The 15158-nt window shown below is 49.9% G+C and overlaps 1 protein-coding gene across 1 annotated transcript in view; it reads left to right on the top strand.

Moving 5' to 3' along the window:
* The window catches only part of ZCCHC14 (zinc finger CCHC-type containing 14), a 47806-nt gene extending 33801 nt beyond the window's left edge, over window positions 1-14005 (top strand). The window contains exons 5-13 of the mRNA XM_027977713.3: window positions 2252-2361; window positions 3097-3191; window positions 3273-3327; window positions 4263-4542; window positions 5871-5962; window positions 6276-6403; window positions 7250-7390; window positions 7480-8952; window positions 9973-14005. Coding sequence (XP_027833514.2) covers window positions 2252-2361; window positions 3097-3191; window positions 3273-3327; window positions 4263-4542; window positions 5871-5962; window positions 6276-6403; window positions 7250-7390; window positions 7480-8952; window positions 9973-10028 — 2430 coding nt within the window. The 3' untranslated portion in view covers window positions 10029-14005. The remainder of the gene's footprint in view (window positions 1-2251; window positions 2362-3096; window positions 3192-3272; window positions 3328-4262; window positions 4543-5870; window positions 5963-6275; window positions 6404-7249; window positions 7391-7479; window positions 8953-9972) is intronic.
* Window positions 14006-15158: the final 1153 nt, after the last annotated feature.

The raw sequence follows: 15158 nt of genomic DNA, 5'->3' as shown, positions 1-15158 counted from the left end.
CAATTCAGTTCAGTTCAGTCGCTCAGTCACTCGCTGACTCTTTGCGACCCCATGGACTGCAGCACACCAGGCCTCCCTGTCCATCACCAACTCCCAGAGTCCACCCAAACCCAGGTCCATTGAGTCGGTGATGCCATCCAACCATCTCATCCCCTGTCGTCCCTTTCTCCTTCTGCCCTCAATATTTCCCAGCATCAGGGTCTTTTCAAATGAGTCAACTCTTCACATGAAGTGCCCAAAGTATTGGAGTTTCAGCTTCAGCATCAGTCCTTCCAAAGAACACCCAGGGCTGATCTCCTTTAGGATGGACTGGTTGCATCTCCTTGCAGTCCAAGGGACTCTCAAGAGTCTTCTCCAACACCACAGTTCAAAAGCATTAATTCTTCGGCACTCATCTTTCTTTATAGTCCAACTCTCTCATCCATACATGGCCAGTGGAAAAACCATAGCCTTGACTAGACGGACCTTTGTTGACAAAGTAATGTCTCTGCTTTTTAATATGCTGTCTACTTTGATTATAAGATCAAGGAAAACATCCCATGGGAGAAAATCGAGTTGAAAAGCTTGGACAGAAGGTGCTTGATCACGCCTTTGTTTCGGCCTGCCCTGCCCTGAAGAGCGCCACAGGCCTTCTTTCTCGGGCTGTGGGTCCTGCCCCGGGCTCTCCTGCTCCTCTGCACCATGTAGACCACTGAGTTTCCTCTTCTCCGGGCCTCCCTACTTGTTTTGTGGAAAAGTGCTTCTCTGGGCTCCACTCAGGCTGGCAGACCTTGCCACTCTTGTCTGGGTATTTGCAGCAGCTGACACTCCCCTGGCTTTGGCTCCTTCGCCCTTCCTGGGCTTCTGCCTCACTGTCTGGTCCGTCCCTTCCTTCAGTATTTCTTCTGCTCCACTCTCTCTGCTCCTGGGCCTTGAGTTACGTGTACTTGAACCTGTCTTCAAGTTGAGGGATGTTTCTCCTCAGCTCTCTCCAGGTTGCCGATGAGCCGAATTCTTCATCTCTGGTACCATGATTTTAGGGGTTCTTGTTCATTTTCAGTTGTCTGATAGCTCTGACATCTGGGTTATTTCTGAGTCTGGTTCTAATGATTATCTTGACAATAGACTCCCACCTCTTTTTTATCTTATAATTTTTGATTGAATGTTAGACATCATGTCTAGAAACTAGCCTGGAAATGGAATCCATCAAACCATTAGTGTGGCTTTGGGTTAGTCTTGTCAGGAGCAGAGCTGGGTTTGGGTTCCTCCAGCAAGACCTGCTGGTCCCTGGAGTCTCGAGAGGAGTGTGGCGGTGTCTTGCCTCACCTGTGGGAAGGAGTGGGTCTGCCTGCCCCATTGATTCCACTCCAGGGAGGGTGCTGTTACTTGTTGCTGGGGATAGATTTGTGGTGGGGATGGGGGCTCCCCATCCTGGTGCAGCCTGAGGTCCAGGCACAGGGTTGGGCCCTTTCTCATCGCCACCCTTCCCTCCCCAGCAGCTGACCTGGTCCACTCTGTGCTCATGCACGCCCCTCCACTCAGGAGGGCTTCCTACCCTTCCTTGGCGCTAGAAGGATTTTGTTTTTACCTTCCCTGAGAAATGACCAGTGTCAGGAGGACTTCCTCTTCTTCCTCTTCTCCCAGAGGCAGGAAGGTGTTCTGCCTCATCCCCAGAAACTTGGGGGTGTGCTTGAGCTCTGAGAGCAGACACTGTCTCATCCCTCCCCCAGTGGCCTGTGGGCTTTCTGCTTTGGATGGAGAGCAGGCTCCGGGGGAGGTATGGGGTTTCCCGCCTGGCCCCCGGGACAGCCGTTGCACGCTGTGCCCCCTGCAGAGGCTCCCTGCGGCCTGCCACCCACGGAAGAGAGCTCGGAAGTGAGGGGACAGTCTCCCTGTCCCGTGCCTGGGCTCCTGGCCGGCTGCTGTCTGACCCTCACTCCGCCTGTGGGACGTGTTCATCCCTGCCCATCTCCTCTGCCCACTCGAAGGGCAGCCACCTCTTCCTCGTGCTCTGCCGCGGCTGGACGGCTCACGTGCTCTGTCTCCTGGGAGGGCAGGTCCCTCTTGGGGTTGGGCCGATGCGGTGGCTTTGCCAGCCAGCTCCCTGTGCTGTGGTGGGCTGTGGCTTCCTGCGTCCCTGTGGGTGCAGAAGCCCAGACTCACCCCGGCAGACGCCGCCTCCTCGCACCTGCCCGGTGTTTCTCGCACTGAACAACCCTGGTTTTGTAAAGGAGATTGTGCCAGACTCCCTGTGCCTTTCCGTCTCTTTCAGTTGTCTCAGCTGCATCCTGAAGAAAATTTGGAGAAATTCATTCCTTGCTTAGCTGGCCCAGATTCCTTTTATGTAGAGCGAAACCATATGGATCTGGAAGCGGACCTGAGGTAATGCTCCCCCCACACCCCTGCAAGGCCACGGAGAGCAGCCCCTGCAGCAGCACCGTGTGACTGGTGGACCGACGGCCCTCGGTGGTGTGGGTGGGGCTGGGCTGCCTGGTCACGGAGGGGCTGCTCAGGTGACATGTGGTCTGGGTGGTTCTGGTCTCCTCTTCAGTTACAGAGAATTTGAAGGATCTTAACAGCCTAGGCATGCTTTTGAGGATATGCAATTGAAGGAATTCTGAAGTATATGGCACCACATACTGTAATTTTGACAGTCTTACGAAATAAAGTCTGGTTATTCTTTCTCTTCTGTAGTAGAAAGGATGAAACGAAGACCTATAAAAGGTCTCCTGGGCCCAGAGTCTCTGGACACTGAGGGTGTCCTGCATGCTGTCCTGTACACATTTACGGAGGGGGCCCTGCTGCCAGGGCCCGGGGACTGGGCCCGCCGTCGGAGTGCCCCCCGGCAGCTGAGACCACAGGCCCTGTGCTGTGGGCCTCGAGAGGCTCTGTTCATACAGTGTAATACAGTGTGAATGCGGGAAGGGGCTCCAGGAAACACGCGAATCCTGCCGAGAACTGAACTGAATACAGCAGGAAGATTAGAGGTTAACGTGCTTCTGTTTAGTTTTTCTCTGATACAAATGCCTCTTAATGGAAAAGTAAAATTTCTCTCCCAGTTACTTCTTGGTAATAATGCATTTTAATGCTGATAAAACCACTCTGTTTCTTTTTTAGGTATTTGGCTTCGTTACCTTCTCATGTGTTAAAAAATGACCATGTTAAGAAATTTTTCAGCACTTCTTCTCCCACCCAACAGCTTCAAAGTCCAAGTGAGTTTGTAAAATGTAATTCAGTAAAAGTAGAAATACTTTCATGGTCTGTGAATGAATTGTTTTCATTTTAACTTGTAGGTCCTGGCAACCCTTCCCTTTCTAAAGTCGGTACCATGATGGGCGTGTCTGGAAGGTGAGACTTCTCCCATGCAGCCAGCACATTTCTCGTCAGCCTTGCTACAGAGCTTGCTTCTCACTGGGTGTCAGCAGTTGTTTCTGGAGTTAAGGCATTCTTGATCTTAGTCTTGACTAGTAATATTGGATAAGAATTGGATAGAGAGAATCTACTTTTTGATTTCTCAAAAAATAGAAAAAAAGGGGTTCTCTGAGCTACTGGAATTAGAATTCCCAAAGACCCTTATTGCAAATGCCAGTTTCTGGGCCCTGTACATTCTAGGACACCAGAATTTCTGAGAATCTTCATTTTTACAAGCTCTCAGGCAGTGGTTAAGCCCATGAAGGGCCAGAGTTGCTGCTCTAGGGGTTTTCTGCCAGCTGGGGCCCTAAAATGGGCTGACCTCACATGTGGTGGGTGTGCACGCGCATGCACACACACATGCATGCGTGCACACACACACACACACTCGGTCCCACTGACGCTATTCAGGCAAGGAGATCTTTGGTGTCCCGCTTTTCTTGTTCACCCCCACCTGGAGTGTGTGAGCACATGGTAAATCTGTGCGTCTGCAGTTTAGTGTGGAAGGGGCTGGGACAGAGAGAGATGCTTTTGCTCCTTCCAGCTTCTGGAATTTACTTAAATGTGTGGAGTCGATTTTAGTGTATGATTGTTGGTATCATCCTGTGATAGAAGCAACAGAAAAAAACTAGGCAGCTCAACCGGAAGTCTGGTGGCGACACACAAACGTATGTGCATGTGCTCAGCACCGTGTCTAGACAGGCGCGTGCACACGGCCATGTCCAGATGGTCACCTGGTCCGTGGTGTGGTGGCAGAGGCCGCAACTTGAATGCTAGTGGTGGAGTCGGCCGCAGATGCAGTCCAGATCGAGGAGCTGGTCTTGAGTGGAGGCCGTGGAGTTTTGAAAACCACCTGTCTGCTGTCCTTGCAGGCCTGTGTGCGGAGTGGCTGGCATCCCGTCCTCTCAGGGCAGCGCCCAGCACCATGTGCAGCACGCAGCCAGCGCGGCCGCCTTGCCCCACTGCTCGCACTCGGGGGGTGCAGGCTCGGCGCTGGCCTATCGGACCCCGATGGACAGCTCGCCTGCCATCCTGATGCCGTCCAGCCTGCAGGCCCCGCAGACCCAGGAGCAAAACGGGATTTTAGACTGGCTTCGGAAACTGCGTTTGCACAAGTATTACCCTGTCTTCAAACAGCTCACGATGGAGAAGGTATGTTGGTTACTGGCAGGCAGACAGAATGCGCTTGTTGTCTTGGGTAACCTTTCTTTCTTCGGACCTCGTTCCCAGAGGAACCGAGCTGGGTTTGGGCAGTGTGTATGTTGTGGGGGTCATGCCACCTGGTCCTTAACACTGCCAGATGCGTGCTCCCCAGGTCCCACGAGCTCGCTGGAAGGGGCCGTGGATTTGAATTTGAAGCTGCCTGCAGCTGGAAACAAAAACTGGAACATAAATTGCTTGTGAACAAACAGCTTTTTAAAGGTAGTTTGGGGTCTTCCCAAGTAGATGCTTGCTGTATGTGATGTGAAGAGTGTTGTGCCTCCAGCCACCCTGCAGGGGGTAGAAGTAGTGCATTCTGGTGCTTGCATCCCCCTTACTTAGACGGCCCTCAGTGCAGGCCTTTTTAAAGGACCCCACATACTTTGACCCAGGTAAATGCAAGTTTCAATGTCTCTGGTTAGACCTGTATGGGATGTTTTAACTCTGAGCGCCCTCTGCTGGATAAAGTGCTGTTGTAGCTTTGATCTCTAAACATTTCCTTTGTCCAAAAACCTGCAATTGAAGAACTAGAAATCAAGCTTTTACTGCTAATAAAAAACACATTTTAAGTATATTTTCAGTACTCTCAGTTTAGGATTCATAAGTCTTAAAAACAACAGATTTTACTGTCCTTGCTCATGATCAGTTTAAACAGTTATAGTCTGATGTATGTAGTTGAAAAGGCTAAAATCACAGATCATATTATGGACTGGCACGAGAACCAAGTAGGATGTTTTTCTTAGTGTAAGGGCAGTGGGTTAGGTTCCCATTCAGTTTGGATGGCACCTGCTTTTCTGGATCACTTGATACCCAACAGATTTGCTGGTGTCCCGTGACTCCAAGAAACAAGAGCCGCTAAAGAGGACGATGCTCCTGTCTGTGGGAGTTGGGTCCCTGGAGTGGGAGACACTTCCATGAACTGCATCCCAGTAGCAGTTGAGACCGCAGGACACTGTCCCAGTCAGCTGACTGCACAGTACGCACCTTCCAGGGGCCCCACCTTCACCCAGCTGTGGTCCAGACACCTGTGCTAAAGGCTCAGGAGACACAGCTCGTGACCCTCAGATGCAAAGTGGGTGTCTTATATTTTGGACTTTGGACACCAAGTCAATTAGCAAGTAAAAGTTATAGTGTTTCCCTGTCTTTTATTATCTGGTTAAGTTTTATGGGTTTACGTATCTGAGAGGTTGAATATGTTTATTAAGTTAAACTCCAAGTTTTTTGTTTTCAGAATCCTAATTAATTCTCAGTAACTTTGTAATTTGTTTCTTCTGTGGAAGTTTCTGAGCCTCACGGAAGAAGATCTAAATAAATTTGAATCCCTCACCATGGGAGCAAAGAAAAAACTCAAGACTCAACTGGAGCTGGAGAAGTGAGTGTGAGATTGTTTATGAAATGTGTTCATTTTAGTTTCTAACATGAGGAACAGATACTAGGAATTGTTACTACTGGTGGCTTATCAAACCTTAATTAGTACTCTTAAAACTCTACAAATGTGGCTTTGGTTTGCTAGGAACGACCCTTTAGAGTGAATCTGACAAGTCAGTTATCTTCTACCCTGGGGATTATTTGATGGAAATCACCCTTCTGTGGAATATGTATACTTAAGTAGCATCTGTGAAGCATTGAGAGTTTGTTCAGCAGACCTGAACACTCGGTTGTTGGTGTGCTTTCCTGTCACACAGGGAGAAGTCAGAGAAACGGTGCCTGAACCCCTCGGCCCCTCCCCCAGTCAGCAGCAGCGGAGTGGCCCGCGTGCCCCCCACCAGCCACGTGGGGCCCGTGCAGACGGTGCGAGGCAGCCACGCTGCAGGTGGGTGGGGCCGGGTGCGCCTGGACCCGGGACCCTTCTGGGGACGATCAGACCTCAGGTCACACCACTTTTCCATTTTCATCTCCTAGTACTTAAAGAGTTACTTTTCATCGTTTTAGCCCCTATAGTTTCTGCAGTAGACAAGTAGAAGGGACCTTAGGTTTTCAGCTGAAGACAGGTGACTTGCCTGAAGTTGTTTGGGCAAAAGGTTTAGACCCAGAAACTGCTCTGGTGAGAGGGAAAGAACAGGAAATGTGAAAATAGATGCCAGTCTCTCCCCTCCACATGGGTGCAGAGAGGTGGCCCTAGGCTGCTGCCCTGCAGGTCCACCCTGAAGTCCTTGACGCCAGACCACCAGCCCTCTCCCTTCCCCCTGCCTTCCTCTCTTCAGGGGCAGGGGTGGAGGACCACGGCAGCCGCCCTTCTGCTGCTTTCCTTATGCACTAGAAACATCAAGAGTGACAGGAACCAGGAAGGAAAAACTGTCAGTGCATCTTTTCGCTACTTGTTTGACCGAAAAGGTCTTGTGTCCCTGGGCCTCAGAACACAGAGGTCTCTGTGTTGGTGGAGGGCTGCTTTTGCAGCACCTGGTGGTTGGGGGTCCTTCTCCTGGTCTGTGGTGTGTGCTTGGGGAGTCGAGTGCACAGTCCCATGTGCGTCTGCCGTGTGGGAGCTTCAACCCCGTGCACATAGGGCTAGGGCAGGACCTGCCTCCTCGGGTCTGATGTGAAGACAGACGTGACAGGCATGCCTGTGGGCGGGAGAGGAGGGCACAGGCAGCGTTGTGTCCTGTGGCTCGAGGACCTCGGTGCCTCCTTTGGACTGTCACCTGTCCCTTCTCCACAGCGCTGCGGGTGGAGGTGGAGCAGGCCCCTCACCAGACGGCCCGGGAAGGCAGCTCCTCCGAGTGCTCCAGCTCCTCGCCCAGCCCGATGGGCGTGCAGGCCCGGGAAGAGAGCTCAGACAGCGCAGAAGAGAACGACAGACGTAAGGATGCCCGCCCTTCCTGCGTGGCTCGCGAGGCGCTGCCCCCGCCCGGCCCAGGCAGGCTGTGCTGATGCTGTTTCCACCTCTAGGTGTGGAGATCCACTTGGAGGGCCCTGACAAGGAGAAGCCTGTGATGCTGCTGAACCACTTCACTTCAAGTTCCGCTCGGCCCACGGCGCAGGTCCTCCCCGTGCAGAACGAGGCAGGCTCCACCCCGTCGGGCCACCACTCGCTGCCCCCACAGATGATGACGGCGGCCTCGCACATCGCACCCATCAGGATGCTGAACTCTGTGCACAAGGCGGAAAGGGGGGGCACGGACATGAAGCTCCTCTCATCCTCTGTGCACTCGCTGCTGTCACTCGAGGAGCGCAGTAAAGTCTCTGGACCAAGAAGCAGCATCAAAGTGGACAAGAGCTTTGGCAATACCATGATGGACGTGCTCCCCTCGTCCACCCCCCATCAGCCCATGCAGGTCCTTTCCGGACTCGCCGAGAGCAGCTCCGTGTCGCCCACTGTCTCCTTTGGTCCCCGCACCAAAGTTGTCCATGCGTCCGCACTGGACAGGGTGATGAAGCCGGCACAGCAGCCGGCCCTGGTGGTGGAAGCCAGCACTGCTGCCGCGGGGACGTCCAGCACCGTCTTCCACGTGGCTCGGCCGCCCATCAAGCTCCTGGTGTCTTCATCTGTCCCTGCGGATTCTGCCATCTCTGGGCAAACCTCCTGTTCTAACAATGTGCAAATAAGTGTGCCCCCTGCAATAATAAACCCCCGGACTGCTCTGTACACAGCCAACACCAAAGCTGCCTTCTCTGCGATGAGCAGTGTGCCCGTGGGCCCCCTGCAGGGCAGCTTCTGTGCGAACAGCAACACTGCCGCCTCCAGTAGCCACCCGTCCCCATCCTTCGCAAACATGGCCACCGTGCCCAGCTGCCCAGCCCCCAGCTCCAGCCCCGCGCTCTCCTCGGTCCCCGAAAGCAGCTTCTACAGCAGCAGTGGTGGCGGCGGCGGCGGTGGTGGCAGCTCCCCTGGGAACCTCCCCGCCTCGGCCCAGAACCACCACCACCACCACCACCATCAGCAACAGCCGGTGCCCCAGCAGCCGGCACCCGCCCCGCCGCCCGGCTGTGTCGTGTGCACGTCGTGCGGCTGCAGCGGGAGCTGCGGCTCGAGCGGCCTGACCGTCAGCTACGCCAGCTACTTCCAGCACCCATTCTCGGGGCCCTCAGTCTTCCCCTTCCCGTTCCTGCCCTTCAGCCCCGTGTGCGGCAGCGGCTACATGGGTGCCCAGCAGTATGGCGGCGGCGCCTTCCCGGTCGTGCACTCGCCCTACGGCGGTGGTGTGGGCCCCGAGCCCGTGCTGGGCGGCCAGTCCGCCTTCACCGTCCCGCCTGTGCAGAACTTCATGGGGGCGGCGGGCGTCTACCAGGCCCAGGGCTTGGTGGGCAGTAGCAATGGTTCCAGTCACAAAAAGAGCGGGAACCTCTCGTGTTACAACTGTGGGGCCACCGGTCACCGCGCTCAGGACTGCAAGCAGCCGTCCATGGACTTCAATCGGCAAGGTAAAGGCTCTCGAGGTGGAGAGATCCAGACAGGAGTGTCCTTTTTATGAAAATAATAATCAACTTCCTTTTTTCTAAAGCAAGCAAGAAGTGATTTTCAAGTGCTCTCTGAAAAGGCACCAAACTCTTGATGGGCTGTGCAGCCCCCAAGGGCAGCTTTGGCCCAGAGACTGTCTTTATGATTTCTGCCTGCTCCTCACTCCAGTGTGGCTCGCTGGCCGTGGCCCGACGGCTCCGCGGTCTGTTCTTTTGTGCCACGTGACTGGGGAGCAAGCGTGGGTGATTCAGAGCCATCCCCAGTGTTCACTGAGGACCGAGGGCGTGGCGTGTGAGCGCAGGCGCTGCCGATGGGGCTCTGTCCCCGCGTGTGTCCCGGGCCCCGAGTGGCATGGCCGTGGCCGCCGTGTGGCTCGTGGTGTCCTCGCTCCCTGTGCTGTGTCTTCCTCCCCCTTTCCTGCTTCCACTCGCTATTTTTTTGTCTCCTTTAGTCAGGTGTGTGTCTGCTGTCGTTACCACACCAGGTTTGTTCTTGCTGTTTTTCTGGGCATGGGGAAAGCTGGACAGTCAGCCACTTGCTTTCTGGAGACTTTTGAGGGGAGCTGCACAGACAGCCTGGAGTCGGGTCTGGTGGCAGGTGGGGTGCTTGTGGGCTGTGGCCACTCCCGTTGACAGAGATGGTGCTGCGTCTCCTGAGGCAGCGAGCCCAGAGCCCTCTGTGGGGTTGGGCCTCCCTGGCCCTGCCCCAAGGAAGGGGCCGATTCTTGCTGTCTGAGCTCCCAAAATTTGAGGGAAAGGACTGGGAACTCTGCAGTCTCTGCACCGTTTGTCTGATTTGATAAACTTTACAAATGAGTTTGGGGGTGCAGCAGGGGAATTGGGAAGTGGTTAGAAGAGGTGGTTTAGATTTCCAGCACCCAAATCTTGACCAGTGACTCCGGAAATAACTTTGGACAGATCATGGCAGTAATTCTATGGTGATTCAAATTTGATCTCTTTTTTTTTTTTTTCCCCCTTCTCTAGGTACTTTTAGGTTGAAATATGCCCCTCCAGCAGAAAGTCTGGACTCCACAGATTGATATTTTTCTCTGGCAACAGAACACTATTAAGCCATGGAGACCTAAGGAAAATTAAATACAAAACTGAGAAGTCTAGTTGCTGTTGAGCTTAATATTTTTAATCCAAAGGTGCTTTACTTTACTAGACTGGATAGAAAACCTAGCGTAGGAATGCATCAAACTCAGTTTTATTGCCAAAATCCTAGACGGGAGCTTGATGTCAGGACTGGCCTAGTGGGTATCTCCACTGTGGGTGAAAACTGGCCACCTCCACCCTTGGTCGCAATGCAGAGACCTGCCGTCTCCTGAAGAGCATTGCCGTAATTGGTCCTTCTAGGCTCACACGTAATTCCAGGGCAGCTACGTGAGGTTGGAATCGAGAACTGAAGGTCGGAGTTCTCCAAGTGGAGTTCTACCAGTCGGACTCTTGACACCCCTGGTGAGGGAAAATGTCGCCTTTGTTTTGTTGTTTGTTCTGTTTCGTTCTTACAGTGGTTAGGCACTAATCTCTGGGCTTTTTAAGGATTGCACTACAGAAGAATGTAAACTGATGTCAATCTCTGCAGTTCTGGGAGACAGACTCCCTGAGACCAGTCAGTGCAAGACACTCAGAGAACCCGTCTTTAGAGTCGGCACCAGCAGGCTACATGACTTGGTACACAACAGAGATTGTAGTATTCCTTCCCTCCTTAAAAGCACTTGTAGCAGTTTCAGGTTTTTATTTTTATTTTTTCCTGCAAATACATTTAAACTACATTATTAAGTAGAAATAGTTACTTGCAACAACTTAATTTCTAAAAGGGTCCAAGTCCCAGAGAATCCCTAGCTGTCAAAGCTTTGAGGACACCTTCCTTCCCAGCCCTTCAGAGCTTTGAGTCCTGTCGTCTTCCCCATGAAGGAACCCTGGCAGACGCGATAGCAGCATGGCCTCGTGAGCGGCACTGACGGGAGGCTGCGTATCCTTAGCCAAGTTTGCAAGTTATTTTATCTCCCATGGACTTCCCAAGGACCCCAAGGCTCACTGCTAACGGATTCACACTTGAGACAGACCTTTCAACAATAATACAGTCCTACAATCTCTGAGCAAACGACTGAAATTTTCTCCTGTCAACTTCTTTTGTATTAGGCTCTGTATCAATAGTTAATTCCATTAAAAAATTACCGGAAAACTACGATAGAAAGTGGTTAAGACTCTGAAAGAGACTACACCGACAGGACAGAGCTACAAGATCTGCAGAAGTCTAGTTGTATCAGGTGGGAAATAAAGCCCACCACGCAGCTCTCAGTTTACCCCACTGCAATGAGAGCTTTTGTTGTGAAAGTTAGGGACTTGAAGCTTCATGGCTAAAGGGAATTTTGTGCTTCAATAATACTGTTTTAAATGCTACAGCCTTCAATGTTAAAATACTGATTGGTAAGGCCTTGCCCAGGGATTTTCCAGTTGAATATTTAAAAGAGAAGAAAATAATAATACTCAGACCATTCTTAAAATGGGACAATCAGCCTCATGCAGAATTGGTATAAATCAAGAGTACCCTAGAATTTGAGGCATTGTGTTGTAAGGCTTCAAATTTTTGAGATCAGTTTCCTGGCTTCTTGGAAACTAAAGCAGAAAGTTGTTACTTTTTTTAATGAAAGGCTTTTAGTAGAGTTTTTTAGAGTTTTATTTTAGTAGAGTTTTATTTCTATGCAATGCAGAATTGACAGACCTCTGTATTCTCTCTCTTCTTGGCACACAGTATTACCTACAGTTTTGAAGTAATGATGATGCTTACAACAGCTTTTTGGGGGAATGTTACATTGATCTCTTAAATTATAAACACTACAAAATGTCAAAATTGTGAGAACTGACACAACTTTGCCTTAAAGAGTACTAGACTGGAACTTGTCATATTATTATGTTTAAGGAAGACTTGGAGTGTTCATTGATGTTTACGATTTTAATATTTCTGAAGGCCGTTACAGTGGCCTGGATATGTGCTGAAAGCCAAACTTTTAAAATTTTTGGTTTTTTTTTAAACAAAGAACTATTTTAAATAAATCCTATTTCAACACAGTGAAATTGTTGAAAACTGTCTCATAACAAAAGAGAGAAATCATATTTAGGTTTTTTTTTTTTAGTCGTCAGTATTGGGGAATGAAAGTGTCTGTTGTACCCTTATAACTGTTTTGATAAATATTAGAGGTTAGCGTCAAATACAACAAAAAATCAGAACAAACTTCAACTTGAAGTATGACATTCAAATTGAGAAATAGGTTCAGACATTGTGTGGCTGTGTTCCAGTCATCAGAAGTCTCAGAGAAACTTCTAGCTGTCTTTGAAAATGCATGTGTGGCCACTCAGAGTTGCTAATGGTAAAACGTGAACACGGGACACACAGGCACAAAGCATTCAGTTGCCAAACCGTGAGACCTCTTCTTGAGTGAGTGAGTCCCATACTTGAACTTGGGAATATTTGCTAGCAGTATTGTCTCTGATGAAATTTCTCTCCAGAAGCAACCACAGTCTGTGAGCCTAAAAGAGCATTTGGCATTTCCTCAGAGGATGTCCTCATCAGCTAGAAACACAGGTCAGACTGACCCTTTCAATTAGTCATTGAAGTTGTGGGCTCAGTTTCCAAATGCTGCGGCCCCAGGTAGGTGTGGCCCCAGCCACTTTGCCCTGTGTAGTCTGTCATATTTTAAAGTTTCTATCCCCAAGAATGGGGAAAGTGGAATGTACAGATTGAAGTAGATACAACGTTGGGATAAAACACTAATCTTTTTGTTTGTTTGTTTTTTAAAGCAGAACACTCGATTTTCTACCTTATTTTCTAATTTTTATTTTATGATATTGAAAATTGGAAAGTGTATAAATGTTAAAAACTTCTAATTGCTAAAGAGCACTGAGAAAATGGGAGCTAGCACTTAGAATAATAAAGACGAAACTATTTTCTTGAAAGCAGGTATGTGATTGGATGTTTTTAAAAAAAACCAGCATCATTTATAATCTCCAAAAAATTACACGAGTTCAGCTTGTTAATATAGTAGTCAAGCAGGTTCAGTATTTTAATTTACCAATTTAGAATTCTAGGTCCTTTATCGCAAGAAGTCCCACAGTTAGTTTATACTGCACGCTGTATGGAGGTGCAGAGCGGGTAGTAACTTTGCCTAACGTTACATGGCTGTAACGCGTTCCCATCAGAGCACGGGCTGACCGAGGCTTGCATCTGTCCACTCACTCCAGTGTTGCTAGTGAGCACTTTTCTGAGCGGGAATCAGGTTGCACCCTCCTCGCTCCCTGTCATTGTCACTCTTCCTGCTTCTGTGGTGGCTTACTAGATGCCTTGCTAGTTTTACACAATGATAACTGATGGTGTTACGTGTCCAAGAGTCTTAAAGGTTGTAAGGGAAACCGTGGCCCTGCTCAGCTCAACCACCCATCCAGCGGATGGGCCTGTGGACCCTGAGCGAGGTGGCCGTCCTTTCCAAAGTGCAGATGACTCCCAAAGAATGAGGCAGGTGACATTTACATCCATGGGTTCTGAAGAGGCTCAATTACTTAAAAGTCCCGAGGTTCTGAATCAAAGTGAGTTATCTTTAATCAACACTTGCAAACTATGTACTATGCTGGTTGAGGCCAAAGGTCAGTTACTACACTGTTATTGGAGGGAGGGGAGCGCCGGCCAGTCCACCCCGGTGCTGTGAGGAGCCCCTCATGCGTAAAGTTCTTAGATGCACAAAGACAGGCTTTGGTACTGAAACTGAAGACCTCGTGTACTCAAGAATCTTCACAGCTTCTATTGGACATACTTTTTAGGAATGAAGGAAAATTCTCCCATTTTTGAGCCATTCTTTTATGTCAATTCTACAAAATTGCATGTAACTTTATAAATATTTTTAAAAGATATAGTTTTGTAAATATTTAATATTCTGCTAATTTGATTTTGAATTGTAAATGTCAAGTATTCTGTTTTTGGGGTTTTTATGTTTTATTATACTTTGTTAAAAAGGAAAAATTGTACATTTTTAGAATGTTTTTATGAGTAAATTTAATGTACTGAAAATAAAAATTAAAAAAAAAAAGTTTTTTATTAGGTCTTTGTCTCATAGATAGAATACGAGGCACATATCCTTTCCAGTGGCGGCTCTTGATTTCCAAGCTAGGGAGTCTGTTCTTTCTGCCGCCTTCTCAGTGTTACAAAAGGAATACCTGGTCTTAAATCCACTTTCTGTCTAGTTTCCTGGGTTTTTAAAAAATGTTCTCACTATGTGTGAATAGAAATGTGAATTGATTTGGGATTAGTTTTAAGGTGTTCAGCTCCCAGCTGCATAATCAGGGTCAGCATCACTAGAGCAAGTGTCCTCCGGACATTTCCAAACTCATGGTGAGTGTGCCCTGGCATCTGTGGCCATGTCCTTTCTGGACTCGGGATGCTGGCAGGCTAACAAGCACGTGTTTGCCCTGGTCTGTGGTGCTACCCTGAGCAGTGCAGGCCAGAGAGAGAGAATTCAGGGACTTCCTCCCTGGCAGGAATCTCCAGTTTGGCTTGGTCTTCTCAGACGTGTGGACGCCCAGAGAAAAACTGGTGCGCACGCGTGGCTCCAGGACTGGCCAAGGGCTCCTGTCAGATGAGTGCATCAGGGGACGCGGCTGGCCACTCCTGGGACCTGCTAGGTTGCAGCCCCTCAGATGGAGAAGGCCTCCCTCTGTCTGGTCACACCCGGGGACTGAGGATGGTGATCACGTGCACACCTGCTGTTTACTGTATACAGCTCCCGACCCGGCCACGTCATGTACCACGTACCACCACGTAACGCCTTCCAGACCACACCCCACACACAGTCAATACTTGCTGTGTTCATTTAGAGCAGGTTTTCAAGTGCTTATTCCCACAAAACACCTACCTCCAGCACCCCCCCCCCGCCACACTGTGACACATCCGTAATCTGAAGAGAACTGAGTCTCTTGAAGGCAGGACACTGACCAACGTGAGCAAGGTGGAGCAAGGTCTCTTGCTCATAAGGCAGGGACCTTTAGAGGTGGGTGTCCCTCCACCCACAGTGAGACCAGCCTCAACACTCCTCACTCGGAAGGGTATTATCCACTTGGCTTTGGATAGTACAGACTGCAAGTCTCAAATACTAAGCCATTAACTTGAACTTTGATGA

Source organism: Ovis aries, chromosome 14 (genome assembly GCF_016772045.2).
Source record: "Ovis aries strain OAR_USU_Benz2616 breed Rambouillet chromosome 14, ARS-UI_Ramb_v3.0, whole genome shotgun sequence".
Classification (NCBI taxonomy): domain Eukaryota; kingdom Metazoa; phylum Chordata; class Mammalia; order Artiodactyla; family Bovidae; genus Ovis; species Ovis aries.
Note: the sequence above shows the minus strand (reverse complement) of the source record. Positions and strands in the feature narration are given on the sequence as shown.